General features: G+C 47.5%; 1 protein-coding gene across 1 annotated transcript; it reads left to right on the top strand.

The window, feature by feature from the left end:
• Positions 1 to 1,925: 1,925 nt before the first annotated feature.
• On the top strand, positions 1,926 to 12,813 carry gpr37b (G protein-coupled receptor 37b; the record flags this gene model as incomplete). Its single annotated transcript, XM_084447687.1, has 2 exons — positions 1,926 to 2,903; positions 11,974 to 12,813. 2 exons carry the CDS (start codon positions 1,926 to 1,928, stop codon positions 12,811 to 12,813), a joined length of 1,818 nt encoding a protein of 605 aa, XP_084303813.1.
• Positions 12,814 to 18,615: the final 5,802 nt, after the last annotated feature.

Consider the following 18,615-nt stretch of genomic DNA (forward strand, 5'->3'; position numbering starts at 1 on the left):
GGACATAAATTGTTGAAATGTGTGTGCATGAGTGTGTGCGTGTCTGTGTGTGTGTGTGTGTCTGTGTGTGTGTGTGCGTGTGTGTGTATGCATGCATCGAGCTGGGCGACCTGTGTGTGTGTGTGTGGTCTACAGACTGAACTCTACAGCTAATGTGGCCATTTCATTACCTCTGGCTGAAGACCTCTTGTATTATTGATCACCTGACCGTACTGATGCATAATGGAAACACAGTACTTATAGACGACATGGTCAATACTGTCAACCATAATATCATTCTGAGTATCGCTCAGGGTAATATACGTAATAGTAGTGCAGGCTATAGGTTCCGACTCTAAAATGTTACCAAATCCACATCATCCACCCACTCTTCTTTAGACCTGGTATGCGGTTATGCTCCATCTCCTCCATCTGTCAAACAATGTGTTCTGTTGGATTTACAAGACAGCTGCAGCAGCACTGTAGTTAATCAGCCTGACGTCACTTCCGTTCTAAGATGAACAGAACCAGATAAAGAAGAGCAGGAGAGTGCAGAATAGAGTAGAAAGAGAGTCGAGTAGAAATCAACGTGCGTGCGTGTGAGAGAGAGAGAGTGTGTGTGTGTGTTTGTGCGTATATAATGTGTATTTTCTGGGAACTGTATTGTGCAACTTTTAGTATGCATCTGGTAAATGTTGACTTAATCTGTGACTAATCAATCATATGCACACTCAGGCGAGCCTAATGTGAGTTTTTGGAAGGTGGACGGTTGCTTGCGCTGTTGTGTGAAGAATGGCTTTGCCCCCGAAACGTCACTGCTGACTGAGGTGGACATAAATGTTCAGGGGCGCGTGTCTATGTGCGGATTCTATTTTTCCCGTATTTGCCTCTGGCATCACTATTAAGAGTTATAGATATATCATCACATAATCTGCCTCGTAATCTGTCTAATTCTTATCATATCCTCATAGGGGGATGCCACTCACATTCCTGCCAAGAAAAGACCACATAAATCACGTCCTGAGTCATGTGTGTGCGGGCCAAGCTGGACTGCAACACTGCAGCTCCACACCCAAACTCGCGTTAGGCTGGAAAAACAGAATCAAGATTAGTTTTAGTTTCAGCCGAATATCCTCCAGCGGAGAGTCGACGCGGCGTCAGCCCCGTGTGTCTGTGCGACAGCGCTGGGCGTAATTACCGATGATAATAGATGTATTACCGCGTCGGGCGTGGCTGGCGGGCGGCCAGCAGTGGTACAGTCTGCAGGCTTGCCCTGACGGATGCGGAGTGACAGATCAGGGTTAGCCAACAGGGGAGTCCATTTTCCTCCAGCTCCTCTCCGAGACGCCCTGCCCACCGCGGAGCACCACGGGCGAGGGGACGGAGAGAGAGAAAGACAGAGAGAGAGAGAGAGAGAGATCCCGCTGGAGCCGCGCCTCTCCCTTGCTGCCTACAAACGGTAGCGTACCGCACAGCCTCCGGTCTGAGCCGAACCAGCCGACCCAGCCCAGCCCAGCTCACACCACACCCCCCCCTACAGACAGCGCTGGCCGCTCGGCCGCAGTCGCCGGGGAAACTCCGGGTTTGTTGTGATGGAGATGCAACAGTATCGTCGCGGCAGTGAAATTACTTTCCACCGTGTAGGCTACCTCGGATGGGGACTTTGAGGGCTGCCTCGTTTGAAAATACAGATCATCCACTTTCCGTACGGTACCAAACTGCGGAGGTGGAGAGCCAACAGCTGGCCGGGAAACCACATCCGTGACACATGCATTTGGATGTCGGCGACAAGTTTGCATATAATATGCGACGTTCGGGATTCTCGTTGAGGCTGTGAGTTGTTTATTGCTGACAGTATGGGTGTAGACTGAATGGCAGTTTACCTTAGCTTTTCTGATGATATAGCCTGTCTATATATATATATATTGCGCTAAACGATCTGGACCATGCGGATTCTGCTGCTAAGGACGTGTGTGCTACTTGGGAATGTATATGTCCTGTCTCTCAGAAACAATGGCGACATACGAACTAAAGAACCCGCCCGGGGGCCTGTTAACCGCACGTACAGGGACGGCCACGCCACAGGTGCGTTCTCCGGGGACAGGCTCCACACGAGATTCAACTCCACTCCTGTGAAAATGGCACGGATGATTATGGGCGAAACGCGACGGCTCGGATACAAACACCACTCGCACTGGACAGCGGCGTCCTCGGACCCCGCCGTGCGCAGGGACGCGCGTCACCACCGCAAAAGAGGAAAGTTGAATAGCGAGAATCCCGCCGCTGTAGGGGGGACGCCAGGTGGATACAATACGCCTAAGCCCCCTTCAATGGGCCCCGGGGGGGAGAGCAGCGAGAGCGACAGGCGCAGGAGAGGCACAAAAGACGAGAAGAAAAAGCTTAAGGGGGGTAGAAAAAAGTTGAACAAAAGCTCAATGCCTCCAACACATTTTCAGACTCTAGCAGACGCCCCTCTCCCACCCTGGGAGCCGATCCCCCGGCCCGCGGAGGCCCTCACCGCCACCGACCTCCCCCCGGAACTCTTCACCAGGAGAAACGAGCTGTTCACCTTCCGCGAGGAGAACCCGTGGGACGCCACGCCGATGACCCCACCCAACACGCAGGACTTCGGGAACGAGATCAGGAACCCGTTCTACCCGGTGACCGGCGAGACCTACGGCGCGTACGCCATCACGTGCGTCTCCGCCGCCATCTTCTTGGCGGGGGTGGCCGGCAACATCGCCATCCTGTGCATCGTGTGCCAAAACTACTACATGAAGAGCATCTCCAACTCGCTCCTCGCCAACCTGGCGGTGTGGGACTTTGCGCTGATCTTCTTCTGTCTGCCGCTGGTCATCTTCCACGAGCTGACCAAGTCATGGCTACTCGGGGATTTCACCTGTAAAATCGTCCCCTACGTTGAGGTATTTTATGTAGTTATTCTATTCTGCATTTCCCCCCATTTGAATGAACTTAATGAGCCTGTTTCACATACGTATCTTCATATAGGGATGATTTATAGTAGGCGAGGTGCTGTTGAAATGAGGACACGTTCAGTTTCGCTCGGCCCCGTTTAGGCCGCGCTCACACATCACACACGCAACACACACACACGACACCCAACACACACAACACACGTACATCACACACAACACACACACACGACACACACAGGACACACCCAACACACACACAGCTCACAACACACACATACAACACACACACACAACACACACAGGACACACACACACACAACACACACACAACACCCAACAGACACAGCACACACACACAACACACACTCGACACGCCCATCCTCCAGGCTGCTGGCTGTGCTCTGCCGTGGTTTCGGGGGAGGGATGAGGGAGGGATGAACGTAGTGCTTACAACCCTTCCATTGTGGGTTCATTGTCACGGGGACCGTGTCAGATTCTCACAGAACCTTATCCTATTGTACCCGTGGGGTTGGGGGGGGGGACCTGCCCTGTATCAGGTTGTCTGAGAGCAGCAGGACTGCTGAGCACTGCACTAGTGCTGGGAACCAAGGGAGAGACTGTCTGGCTACTGTGTGTATGCGACTGTGCGTGTGTATGTGTGTGTGTGTGCGTGCCTGCGCGCGTCTTGTGAGGATGCGAAGATTCATGCTTAGGTTCAGCGTTGCATCAAGACCCTTGTGTATTTTCAAGACAGGCAGTCTGTGTCTGGGTGTTCAGATCTGATCTGTTGTGACTGAATTTAGGTTAAGTGGACAGTAAAGTCCAGCCGCAGGCCGCATTACTCACTGCCTGATCTGACACACACACACACACACACACACACACATGCAAACCAATGTTTTTTTTCAGGGGGGGTGGTAGGCCCCCCGAAACTACTAGTGTTGCAGGGCGGGCATGTCATGGATACATGGTGTCAACAGTGTCGTCATACACAGTAAGGCATTTGTTTTTATGTTATCAATATTTTATTTTATTTTATTAATTTTATAGTTTCAGCGTCCAAATCATAAAGTGGGGCTTACCACAGTACACATAGAAACAGAGACAAGAACAACACACACACACACACAAGCACACATACAAACACAAGGGGGGAAACAACAAAATAAAATAAAAACAACATAAAATAGGCTTACAGATACAAAAGCTGAAAATTACCTATGAAAAATACTTAAAAAAAAGAGTTTATGTTGGTGACACAGAAATAGGTCAGCATTGTCAGCAATGTTCAAAGCAATCCATGTGTATACAATATTGCTTTAGTCCATATATCCAAGGTTTCAATTTTCGCTCCATTGACCTTGGCAGATTTTTCTAGTATACATGTAGCCTATCATAAAACAACACAGACAATATTCTGATCATAGAAACTTTAAATTCAAACCTAAACTCTTTAGTATATTTTTTTAGCAGCTGTTGAGGCTGCAAAAATAATTATCTTCTCAAGGCATGAAATTTTGACAGTTGGGTTGTATCCAAAAAATACAAGAGCAGGACATAATGGCAAATGTTTGTGGAGAATGATGATGAGTGTGTCTACAATGTTTTTCCAAAGGGAAATAACAGAGGTGCAATACCAAAACATTAAAAAAAATCCCAACTCAGAATTAGAGCAACGGTCACACAAATCACTCCTAGTAAGGAGTCATTTTGTGTCTGCGTACTGGTGTAAGATATACTCTATGTGTAAATGTAACATTAATCAGTTGATGAGCAACATGTTTGGAAGAGGTGAACACATTACTCCATATCTTAGGCCAGTCTAGATCAAAGCCAAGGTTGCGTAGATCTGTATCCCAGGTTATAGTAATAGGCAGGTGTTAGACATTGTGATTGATTAACTTGTTATATATTAAATAAACAAAACCAGCAGGATAAGAATAAGGTTTACCAGAGGATGAGAGGGAAGGGGATTATTCCAAGTAGGGATGTCCCGATCCCAATTTTTGGGGTCCCGATCCGATTCCGATCTTTTCATATTGGGTATCGGCCGATCCTGATACTGTCCTGATCCGATTTCTCTTATTTTGTGTGTGTGTGGGGGGGGCGGGGGGCATGCACAACAGCATTTAATTTCCTGTACATTGAGAAAAAGGCCTGCATCCAAGCTGCTTTAATAGCTTTTATTCTCTCTTTTCCAAATAAACAAGAGCTTTCTTTCTTTGTTGTACAAAATTATTAATAAATTCAATTTAACCAGTCACTCTGAGTCAAGAGCATTATAAAACAGTCTCAGTATAAAAAAACAGAAAACTCAACTCTGTGGTAAAGAAAGACAATGCAGTCACTCTGACCAGCATTACAAAACAGTCTCTGTTCACACCCCATGGCATTCATTGCCTTAGATAGATAGATAGATAGATAGATAGATAGATAGATAGATAGATAGAAAGATAGATTGAAAGATAGATGAATATTGTTTATTGATCCCTGTGGGGAAATTCAAGTGATCTCAAACAAGACAAGCACAGTACAAACACAGCCTACTGTAAGTAAGTACCGTACAAATAAGAGAGACAACATTATACCTTCTTCATGTTTGAGGTGTTGTCTCTGGCAAGCTTATTCTTTCTTTTCAAGCTTTCTTCTAGCGTTTGTTGATTCGAATGTGCATTCGAAGCAGCCTCTTGTTTCATCTAATTAACGCCCCAAACGCACTGGAAGAGTCAATTGACGCACTTCATTTTACTCGCCTCATTTGACGCTCCTATGGCGCACTGCAGGCGTCAGCTTTGATAGGGAGCTGATTTAATTTAGATTGATTAGTCTCCATTTGATGCTCCAAAATGTAAACAAGTTCGGAGTAGAAGCGTCAAGGCAGTTTGACTCGCCTCAAAACGCTTTTGGTGCGTGATTGGCCATTTGATGGAAGATGGAAAGCCCAATAATAATATTTAAAGAAAGTAAAATCAATGCCACTTAACCTCCTAGGGCGTAATAAGGTAGAGAGATTAATAGAAGGGCGTTTTCCTTTCCAAAGAAAATTCCTACATATTACATCCAATTCTTTAAACATATTAGGAGGGGGTGGAAGAGGTTACATTGAAAAAAGAAAATTAAGACGAGGTAATATGTGCATTTTGATGACAGAGATGCATCCGTGGAGAGACACATGAAGAGGATGTAACGATAACCGGTATAGTGATAAAACGTGCAAAATTTCGATTCAATTTATTGTGATAAAGTTATCACTAAAACCGTATTTGATTTCCGCACTCAGTGTAAATACTGTCTAGCGTCAACCAAAGTTAGCAATAGTCTCCAAGATTCATTAATGCAAACAAAAAGTCCATGGTGCTGCTAATTTTATTTGTCGTTTTCTTTTTTTTTTTTTTTTTTACTTTTTTTTTTGTTTTGTTTTTTTGCATTAAACACACAAAGTATCACAAACAAGCATCTCCATGTAGTGCATTCCAATATAATATAGCATCCAATCCCACACATTATACAACCATATCTACCACAGCTATTAAGAAGGCATATTTGAAGTAAGGACTACACTTAGCCATACAGTAATCGAACAACCTTGGAAACAAACAGATACAGCCAGTCTTGTGGAAGGGGTGGGTTCTTTTTTATTTTTTTTTAAGTGGACCTTATCACAGTTTCCCTCTCATCTTTTATTTTAGTTTAAGCTTCAGTTACTTCATTCCCTGCATTCTGGTGACTTAGTGGTTATGCACCAATTCATGCTGGATTAGCTGGTCTGCTGCTATTTTAACTAGCAAGATTTTATGATTAACCGAAAATATCCTTTCACTCAACAGCTCCAAATATTGTTAAATTGCTTACAGAACCCCACTCTCACACACACACACACACACAGTTCACAAGTTTAAATTATAGTTAATTATTATTATTATTATTATTATTATTATTATTAAACTTATTTAAATATAAATTAAGTAATCCTCAAACTCTGCTCGAAAATTGGCCCTGTTTCTGCTCAAGTCCAAAGTCAAACTCAGCCTGTTATCAAAGAACATAACCACAGGGTGGCGCAGAAGATCCTGGTTCAGTTGTGGAGGTGGAGGTAAACTAGACTGATCCTGAATCAGTTGTGGAGATGGAGGTAGACTAGACTGATCCTGAATCAGTTGTGGAGATGGAGGTAGACTAGACTTATCCTGGGGCAGTTGGGGAGGTAGACTAGACTGATCCTGGGTCAGCTGTGGAGGTAGACTAGACTGATCCTGGTTCAGTTGTGGAGGTAGACTAGACTGATTGATCCACGGTCAGCTGTGGAGGTGGAGATAAACTAGACTGATCCTGGGTCAGCTGTGGAGGTAGACTGATCCTGGGGCAGTTGTGGAGGTAGACTAGACTGATTGATACAGGGTCAGCTGTGGAGGTGGAGATAAACTAGACTGATCCTGGGTCAGCTGTGGAGGTAGACTGATCCTGGGTCAGCTGTGGAGGTAGACTAGACTGATTGATACAGGGTCAGCTGTGGAGGTGGAGATAAACTAGACTGATCCTGGGTCAACTGTGGAGGTAGACTGATCCTGGGTCAGCTGAGGAGGTAGACTGATCCTGGGTCAGCTGTGGAGGTAAACAAGACTGATCCTGGGTCAGTTGTGGAGGTAGACTGATCCTGGGTTGGCTGTGGATGTGGAGGTAGACTGATCCTGGGTCAGCTGTGGAGGTAGACTGATCCTGTGTCAGCTGTGGATGTGGAGGTAGACTGATCCTGGGTCAGCTGTGGAGGTAGACTGATCCTGGGTCAGCTGTGGATGTGGAGGTAGACTGATCCTGGGTTGGCTGTGGATGTGGAGGTAGACTGATCCTGGGTCAGCTGTGGAGGTAGACTGATCCTGGGTCAGCTGTGGATGTGGAGGTAGACTGATCCTGGGTCAGCTGTGGATGTGGAGGTAGACTGATCCTGGGTTGGCTGTGGATGTGGAGGTAGACTGATCCTGGGTCAGCTGTAGGCTGTAGGCTGTTCTGCTGAGAGCCTCTCAGGGTAGAGGTGGAACACTGCATTGTGTAGAGATTAGTGGTAATAACTAGACATACATCAGCCTGACACATTCACTCCTGTGTACACACACACACACACACACACACAAGAACCACACTGAATATTGCACACACACTGAATCAGACACACTCACACACACATTCATTCTTATGTGTGAGCACGTACGCACACACCCACACACACGCACCCAAAGACAGAAGCAGGCACGTGGTTGGCCGTGCTCAGAGTCCAGATGGGATGGCCTGCCCTCCACTGGTCTGCCCTGGGCCAATCTTTCTCTCCACACACACGAACATGCACACACACATACACACACACACACACACACACACACACACACACACAACACACTGCCCTGGGCCAATCTATCTCTGCATGACCTAACTGTGATTAGAACCAACCCACAGAGAAAAGACACACGCACACACACTACAGATACACGCACACACACCACAGACACACACACACACACACTATGGACAGATCATCTCCCTTCCCCATTACTCAACATGTCTAATGGGCAAATATGTGATCGTTAATTGGAAGATATGTAAATTATTCAGTGTATATAATTAGTCTTCCTACATAATGGATGTGAGCTGATGATTATCCTGTTCATCTCTATGTGTTGGGATGAGCTCGTGGTGTTTCCTGACAACATCACAACAACAAAATTATACGCTTTGAAAAGTCACATTCCCAAACCAAATATTTATGGCTTCAGAACCACTTAATCGTTTTTAGATATGACAGTGGTATTTAGAATGTAACATATTGAATTACACAGTAGAGCACACTACATAATAGGATTTACAGTAGAGAACAGTATTTAATACATCCATGGTATAGTCAATTGTAGACAAGAGCATTTAAATGTAATTGACTTTATCGGTCTAAAGATGGAAATTTGTCTTTGTCTCACAGTTGCATCAAAATAAAAAAAAACGTAGAAAAAGGTCAATACACATTAAATACATTAGAACAGTAAATTAGAACATAACTCTGTCTTGGGAATGGCTTTATCATGGTGGGCTGTGTTAAAAACAGCAGCTATAATGTTCTCATATGAATGTTCCAGAGAAGAAGTGCGTGCGTGCGTGCGTGCGTGCGTGTGTGCGTGCGTGCGTGCGTGCGTGCGTGAGAAGAGTCCCCCAGGTCCACATTAGCCCTCCTTCTGTCTGTCCTTAATGATGCGTTTCTCTGAGTAAGACTGATGCCACGCACGAACACACACACACACACACACACACACACACACTAGACTAATGATGGCTCTGCACGCATGCACACACACATACAGCCACTCACGCAGGCGCGCACACACACAGTGCACTTACACACATGCACACACAGACAGACTGATGACCCCTGTGACAAGGCCTCTCCTTCCCCCAGACTTATGGTCTGGGCTGGTCAGGAATGGGTCACGCACACACACACACACACACACACACACAGAGGAAAGACCATAACCTAATAGCCTTTGTCTCTGCTAACTCGTTTATGTCCGCACGTCTCGTCTATGTGTGTGTGTGTGTGCGTGTGTGTGTGTGTCAGTACTAGGCTAGCCCATTCATCAGCAGATAAGGCTAATTATCCTGACAGCAGCTCTGGATCCAAGATGGCCGGAATGAGTCTTGCTGTCATCCAGTCGCCATTAATATCCTCTTATTAGCCTGGGCCTGTGTGTCACTGGCTCCCATGGCCCCAATCAGGATCTAAATGGGCCTTTGTTAAAGCCAGCACCAGGGAGTGTCTCTAGCACCTGTAGCACAAGACCAGGGACTAACACAGTGGGCTGGCAGCCTGTCGGCATGGGCCCAGCTAACATCGAACATGACAGGGGCTACGCTCTCCTAGCCAAATTGCCTGTGAATGATTATGAAGACATCGTCTCTCTCTCTCTCTCTCTCTCTCTCTTTCTCTCTCTCTCTCTCTCACACACACATCTCTCTCTTTCTCTGACACACACACACACGTCTCTCTCTCACACACACACACATCTACATTGATAACACACACACAAACGCGCGCACACACATACACTCGCACACACACATTTCAACCCACACACATATTTCAACCTGGCTCCGTCACTAGGACTGGCTCAAGTTGGACTTGTGTCTGAGCCGGCTCCCTACTGCAGATGTGATCAGAACAGCCCCCAGTGTTCCATGCTACAGCAGCCCTGTGTGTGTGTGTGTGTGTGTGTGCGTGTGTGCATGTGTGCGTGTGTGCGACAGTGTGTAGGCCCACTGCAATTTCAGCCCTGTGTTCAAGCTGTAGGATATTTACCATGCTTGCACAGCGGTGCCAGGATGGACGTCGGTCAAGGCTCAGCGAAGCCAACGCCAGGACAGACACAGACAGAAAGACAGACAGACAAAGACAGACAGACAAAGGGACAGACAGACACACAGGGACAGACAGACACAGGGGTGGAAACATGGACGGATACAGGGACAGACAGACACAGGGATGGACGGACGGACGGAGGGTGGGGCAGATGTGTGGAGGGGCCATTTTGCCAGCTGTATGTCTTTTAGAGAGAACCACAGGAAGTCATTGTTGTAGATGACGGAAGACTATTAATCCATTTACACTGACGTGCTACAGGCTAACTGGGGTACTCTGCCCCTCTAGTGGCTGGCTTCCATTCATTAGACCAGAGCACAGCAGGTCTGGCATAGATTCAGAAGCCTCTCTCTCTCTCTCTCTCTCTCTCCCCCCCCCCCCTCTCTCTCTCTCTCTCCCTCCCTCCCTCCATCTCCCCCTCTCTCTCTTTCTCTCCCTCTCTGTCTCTCCTCCCCCCCCCCCCCCCTCTCTCTCTTTCTCCCTCCCTCTCTCTCGGTAGGATGTGGGTGGGTCTGGAGCACTTTATCCCAGCTCCACAGGGGCCATATGGGAGCAAGCCTTAATTAAGTGAGGGAGGTAGGGAGGGGAGGGGGGGGCGGGCAGGAAAGAGAGAGTGGGAGGCAGAGAAAGACACTCGAGGGTGGGCGAGCGAGAGACATAAATAGAAAGAGAGAGAGATGGCAGAAAGCATGAAAGAGAGAGTGGGAGAGAAAGAATGAATGGGGGGGAGAGAGAAAGATGGGTGGGTGGGAGAGAGATGCAGAATAATAGAGAGAAACAGAAAGGCCATAGCAAAGTGCTAGATGGTGGGGGAAAGATTCCCCCATTGTCTCTTGTCATTGAGAGGCTGCTGCAGCAGTAACCACAGATCACTCACGAGCTGTTGACAGGCTGCATCCCACTGTTACCTGACCTAGTGAAATATGGCTTTCAGCTGTATGAGACGTGGACAACTCATGTTTGTGTACTTGGCAATACCGATGTCCCTGAGAGTGAATTAACCCCATTTTATTACATGGCTCTCTGAAATCCTCGATTCTGATTGGACAGTCGCACATTCTACTGATGGATTATTTCTCGATTATTGACCGACGTCAGGGGCAACTCAGTAATATTGACCGCTGCTAAGGGCAATGGATGTCAATGGGCGATGGCTGAAAGTTGTCTAAAGTTGCTGAACATTTTAAACAATAACAGTTTGGCTGTTGTAGCCTGTTGTGTTCAATCTCTGAAAACATCCATTGCCCAAGCACACAGAACCATTTCGCTGGTGCAATAAAAACTATAACTGTAACTATTAGTTTTAATGTTGTTGGTAATAAGCTGTGCAATAAGCCTGATAAAGTATGGCCAGCCGGTCATTATCGAGAAAATAGAGCCCTTCAGTGTGTTACAAAAGCGAACGCACTGTCGCGCTCTTATTTTTTGATTGACCGGCTGGCTATACATTATCCTTTACTTATTATTTGTGCACGTTTGTCTCTCTCGCTCTGTCTCTCTCTCTCTCTCTCTCTGTCTCTCTCTATCTCTGTCTCTCTCTCTCGCTGTCTTTCTCTGTCTCTCTCTCTCTCTCGCTCTGTCTCTCTCTATCTCTCTCTCTCTCTCTGCCTCTCTCTCTCTCTCTCTCTCTCTCTCTCTCTCTCTCTGTCTCTCTCTCTCCAGGTGGCGTCCCTCGGCGTGACCACCTTCACCCTCTGCGCCCTCTGCATCGACCGTTTCCGCGCCGCCACCAACGTGCAGATGTACTACGAGATGATCGAGAACTGCACCTCCACCAGCGCCAAGCTGGCCGTCATCTGGGTGGGCGCCCTGCTGCTCGCCCTCCCCGAGCTCCTGATCCGCCAGCTGGTGACGGAGGAGGGGGAGGCGGCGGGGGAGGGCATCCCGGACGAGCCCCCAGCCCAGCGCTGCGTGGTGCGCATCTCCACCTCGCTGCCCGACACGCTGTACGTGCTGGGCCTGACCTACCAGGGCGCGCGGCTCTGGTGGTGCTTCGGCTGCTACTTCTGCCTGCCCACGCTCTTCACCATCGGCTGCTCGCTGGTGACGGCGCGGAAGATCCGCCGCGCCGAGCAGGTCGCCGGCGTGCGCGGCAACCGGAAGCAGATCCGCCTGGAGAGCCAGATGAACTGCGCCGTGGTGACGCTCGCCATCGTCTACGGCGCCTGCGTGGTGCCCGAGAACATCTGCAACATCGTGTCGGCCTACATGGCGGCCGGCGTGCCCGAGCGGACCATGGCAGTGCTCCATCTCCTGTCGCAGCTGCTGCTGTTTTGCCGCGCGGCGGTCACGCCCGCCCTCCTGCTGCTGCTGTGTCGCCCGCTGGGCCGCGCCTTCCTGGACTGCTGCTGCTGCTGCTGCTGTGGCCACGCCCACTCCTCGGCGGGCGCCAGCGACGACAACGAGCACGAGTGCACCACGGAGCTGGAGCTGGAGCTGTCGCCGTTCAGCACCATCCGGCGGGAGCTCAGCAACTACACACCCGCCGGGTCGCACTGCTGACCGCACAATCACACACACACACTCACACACACTGCTAGGACAGGACAGGTACACACAGCTACACTTTGACAGTACAATTCAACAGCTACACACACCAGCAGCAGGGTAACACTGGGAACAACTGTTCAACTGTACAAATACACACTACCAACCCTCAGGTCACGCTGTGTAGGGGAATACACACTACTACACAACTACACACATTTAAACACGCACTAACTACTGTTTACCTGCAGTGTGCGTGTGTGTTAATACTAGGTCTCTATACCTACTGTACACCCCCAGTTCCAGCTACACACACCCAGGCCCATACTGTGACATCACCACACACTTGTCTTGAACCTTAGAGTGCCATCTTGAGGACTGCACAACACAACTACACAACCACCACACAACTACCACACAACCACTACACAACCACCACACAACCACTACACAACCACCACACAACCACTATAATACAGCATGAGCCGACATACTTTTGGCTGAAGAAGACTCTCCTGTTACAGTCTACTAAAGGTCTGAATATCTGACACAGGCATAGACTAAGGAATTTGGGGGCCTGTTTCAAACAGCTAAAGGGGGCCTTGCCCACACATTCCCATTTTTGTCACATTTGGGACATACCCTTGGGAAAATCATCATCACTATCGGAGGGCTGTCCTTTATCCTAACCCCCCCGCACCCCCATCGGTCAGCTCCTCGTCGTTTAGCTAGTCACATGGCCAGCAGAGAGGATCAACTGCGATGCAGCAGATGCGACACTCTGGCAGAGGAGGCGGGGCCTACAGAGTGACTGGCGGTGGGTGTGGCTGCCTGGACGGCTGGCTGACAGTCGAGCCTTCTCCTGACGCTCCGTAAATGGCCGCGCAGGCCTCTGTAGGCAGTGCTGTGTTTTCCTGGCTCTTCTGCAGGAAGGCATCTCGGGCACAGAGACTATAGTAGGCTGAGGTTGGCTGGGATGGGCTTGGGCTAAACACTGGACCAGATCAGGCTACAGACTGGACTGGACTGGACTGGACTGACGTACTCACGCCACACACACATCGGGTGGTACACCTCACACACATGCCAGGTGGTACTGTACATACTGTATTCTACACTCTCCGGTGCACCACTGAAGGAAGGATATACATACTTTACCAACGTAATGTAACTATGTTATCTTTGTATGCCCATTAATAGACTGGCATTGTATTGCGATGGATTACATACGAGTCTCCACTGCCAAACAACTTTCTCTGTTTTCTCTTTTCTCTCTCTCTCTCTCTTTTCTCTCTCTCTCTCCCTCTCTCTCTCTCTCTCTCTCTCTCTATCTCTCTCTCTCTCTCTCTCTCTCTCTCTCTCTATCTATCTATCTATCTATCTATCTATCTATCTATCTATCTATCTATCTATCTATCTATCTATCTATCTATCTATCTGTTGTGCCCTGCTAGAGGGTAAATCTCTTATCTCTACATTGTACTGGGAGTAACTTATTATCAGTGACTGTTTAGTAATGTCATTCAAACTCTTTGATGAAGTGAATCTTGTAAATGGGTTAAAGACGTTTGTATCTTTGTGTCTTCTTCACTCTGAGCAAAATGTGTCTGTATTTGATACCAGAAGATGTCATAAGCACACAATTGTAAGTCTAGTTACTGATTTCTATAATAGCTTTTTATATAGCCAAAACTGTCCCCTTTGATTATCAAAAAAATTACTTTATCACCAGAACTGTATATTAAATTTATAAGTGTCCAGCTGTGTCTTGTATTTTGTCACTGTAGCCTACATACGGTGGTACTGTATACTGTACAGTACTGTACATACATCAATGGTGGGATTAGAATTCAAGACACACGTTTACAAACTCCCGACTACAGTTGTCATCTCCGGATAATTCTGGATTAAAAACAGCCACCAATGCCTCATCCTTGCATATGATTGTCTTGTAGGCTCTCTGCTGCAGTGTTACACAACGATGACGATCGATCGCGAAGGCGTCTGGTGTTTCTACGGCTGTGTTTGCCGAGATAAGACACAGATGGATGTTTATTCCCCCCATAACAGAATTAGCTGTCAGAGGAACAGTGAGCAGACACCCAAGACACTTCCGGAAATAGTGCTGAGGGAGGGAGGACGGACTACCGCTGTGGTTGGGAGGCGCTCCTTCATTCGTGATCCCGATCTACATCTGAGGTGACAACGGAGAGAGGGAGAGGAGAAGAGAAAGAGAGGGAGGAGAAAAAAAGAGGCAAGAGAGAAAGAGAGGAGCAAGAGAGACAGCGGAGAGTTAATGAGAGATAGAAAGAGATGATGATATGCTATTTGGAGAAAATCCCAGATGGTAGGGAGGGACCGGCGACACTCACTTCTACCTCACTGATAATCAACAGCCTGGTTGTGTTACAGAACAGTCATCTGTGGTACAGCCGTACTCAGTCCACTGTAAAGGAAAAATCTTACTTGGTTTAGATTAGATTTCAAAGAACACGCTGAGTGGTCGTTCAAGCTGGTTTCAAACAAAGACAATAGTTTTATTCTATGTTAAGATTTGCAAGTCGGACTCGACCACAGGAAGTGAATCCGGGCTCGAGTGAGTCAGATGGGGACAAGGTAGATAGGTTATAACGTGAAAAAGGAAGTGACATAGTTTCAGGATGAAGAGGACAGGGAAGTGATGTCACACAGGAAGAATTTGTAGTTTTAACAGACTGATCTATGAGAACGAACTACAAAGTTAGAACAACAGTCAAGTAGGAAAACAAAACACTTTGGTGAGACTTGAATTTCATTCACACCACCAAGCACTGTGGACAAACCATGCTAAAGCCTTACTCTCAGTCCACCTAGCACTGAGAAGACAGACTCAGTCCACCTAGCACTAAGAAAGACTCAGTCCACCTAGCACTGAGAAGACAGACTCAGTCCACCTAGCACTGAGAAGAAAGACTCAGTCCACCTAGCACTGAGAAGACAGACTCAGTCCACTAGCACTGAGAAGACAGACTCAGTCCACCTAGCAGTGAGAAGAAAGACTCAGTCCACCTAGCACTGAGAAGACAGACTCAGTCCACTAGCACTGAGAAGACAGACTCAGTCCACCTAGCACTAAGAAAGACTCAGTCCACCTATCACTGAGAAGACAGACTCAGTCCACCTAGCAGTGAGAAGACAGACTCAGTCCACCTAGCACTAAGAAGACAGACTCAGTCCACCTAGCACTGAGAAGACAGACTCGGTCCACCTAGCACTAAGAAGACAGACTCAGTCCACCTAGCACTAAGAAAGACTCAGTCCACCTAGCACTGAGAAGACAGACTCAGTCCACTAGCACTGAGAAGACAGACTCAGTCCACCTAGCACTGAGAAGACAGACTCAGTCCACTAGCACTGAGAAGACAGACTCAGTCCACCTAGCACTGAGAAGACAGACTCAGTCCACTAGCACTGAGAAGACAGACTCGGTCCACTAGCACTGAGAAGAAAGACTCAGTCCATCTAGCACTGAGAAAGACTCAGTCCACTAGCACTGAGAAGACAGACTCAGTCCACCTAGCACTGAGAAGAAAGACTCAGTCCACCTAGCACTGAGAAGACAGACTCAGTCCACCTAGCACTGAGAAGACAGACTCAGTCCATCTAGCACTAAGAAAGACTCAGTCCACCTAGCACTGAGAAGAAAGACTCAGTCCACCTAGCACTGAGAAGAAAGACTCAGTCCACCTAGCACTGAGAAGACAGACTCAGTCCACCTAGCACTGAGAAGACAGACTCAGTCCACCTAGCACTGAGAAGACAGACTCAGTCCACCTAGCACTGAGAAGACAGACTCAGTCCACCTAGCACTAAGAAAGACTCAGTCCACCTAGCACTGAGAAGACGGACTCAGTCCACCTAGCACTGAGAAGACAGACTCAGTCCACCTAGCACTAAGAAAGACTCAGTCCACCTAGCAGTGAGAAGACAGACTCAGTCCACCTAGCACTGAGAAGACAGACTCAGTCCACCTAGCAGTGAGAAGACAGACTCAGTCCACCTAGCACTGAGAAGACAGACTCAGTCCACCTAGCACTGTGGACAAACCATTCTTTCAATCTATACAGCTGGTCCTTCAGCTTCCCAATAAATCGCAGTTGAAAGGCTGGGTTAAACAGACGGGATTGTTGTCTTTGAAGCTCTGTGAATCAGGCTCCTGTTATTGGCGAAATCTTTCTTCTTTCCTCGACCCTGAAGATCTGACTGCCTTGTGTGTGCTCGCTCCATCGATGAGCTGACAAGACGACAAGCCGTTCATCCTGCTGGCTTCTCCTAAAACAGTGGTGTCCCAGCCCATCTCGCCTGTCACTCAAACCCAACCACACATGCCAGCTGTAGTTAGCCTCTCTGAAGAACTACAACCCCCAGAACATTCTGCCCCATTCCACTTCCTGTTGAAGTTGTAGATCCAAGTCCCTTCCAGAAGTTAAAAGCAATCTGGAGATGGCCTGGGTCTGTGCTGTTAGTATATCCTGAGTTAAGTAGGCCACTCCCTTAGGGCAGTCACCAGGGCAATTAGTCTAGCTCAGGCAGAAACTAACTCATAATAGAACCGACTATCAAAGCAGCTTCTCAAAAACACTGAAGACTAGCACTTAGCATTAGAGTAAGAAATAATGCTTAGTAAATTCTAGTTCAGTCTGTAGATCCAAGTACCTTCCAGAAGTTAAAAGCAATCTGGCCCGATAATGGAGCCACGCCATCAGCCACACCCTAAGATGAGCGAAGCCATGGTCCTGTTAGCCTAGCTCCCAACGCCTCTCCTCAGTGTGACTCACTGTGCTCCGTATCGCCCCTCCTGCTCTCAGAGTTCACTCTAGCAGCAATTATGCCCAAATATGAGCTCTGGGTCCTCCGCCCTGCCAACACTTGTTAGTGACTAGGCCAGGCTCTGGACAGAATCAGTGTTTCATCTCAATATTGAGTTTCAGTATGTTGTGGCAAGATTTGTATTTTTGAGTGTTATGTATTTTTGCTGTGAGTTAGTATTGAGCCATTCCTAGAGGAATGATCTCTCTCTACATTCAACATGTTTGATATGACTTCAGCTGACAAAATCCAGTTTATACAAGCTGAAGGTGATGGTTATTCATTATTACCCCAATAGGCCTATAGGGCTTGGGAAAATGTAGTCCCAGACACAACCATCTTGTTTCTTCACAGATGTATCTATTCTCTGATTGCATAGGATTCTATGCAGTAGAGCCAATCAGACAAATAGATACACCTGTGTAGAAACAAGATGGTCGTGTCTGGGACTACATTTTCCCAAGCTCTATAGGTTTTGTTATTTTTTTCTCCGTTTATGATACTCTTGATTCCTTACATTGAGGCCCTATGGGTAGATATTAAATTATTTCTCTTTCTTTCTTTTGTTCGTTCGTTCGTGTTCGTTCGTTCTTTTTCATTCTTTCTTGTTCATTCTTTCTTGTTTTCTTTCTTGTTCGTTCTTTCTTGTTTGTTCTTGTTCTTTCTTTCTCTTCCTAGCTCCCCCTCCTTCATCTCTCCCCCATGTCTTCTCCATCTTTCTCTTCTTTCTACCTCCTCCTTCCATCTCTCTCTGCCTCTCTCTATATATCTCTCTGTCTCTCTCTCATACTCCCTCATACATTTTAATGAGGCTGTTTTGATCTGACCAGCCAGAGACATTCAAATGTGTTCAGTAGTCACAAAGCAGGAACAATGCATAATTCAGCCGCTCAAACCAAACCACTGGTTCTGTGGAACAGACAAGATACATATTTCACTTCTGAAGAGAGAGTGGGGTTATGGGGTTTT

The sequence above is a fragment of the Borostomias antarcticus genome, assembly GCF_949987555.1.
Source record: "Borostomias antarcticus genome assembly, chromosome: 13".
NCBI lineage: Eukaryota > Metazoa > Chordata > Actinopteri > Stomiiformes > Stomiidae > Borostomias > Borostomias antarcticus.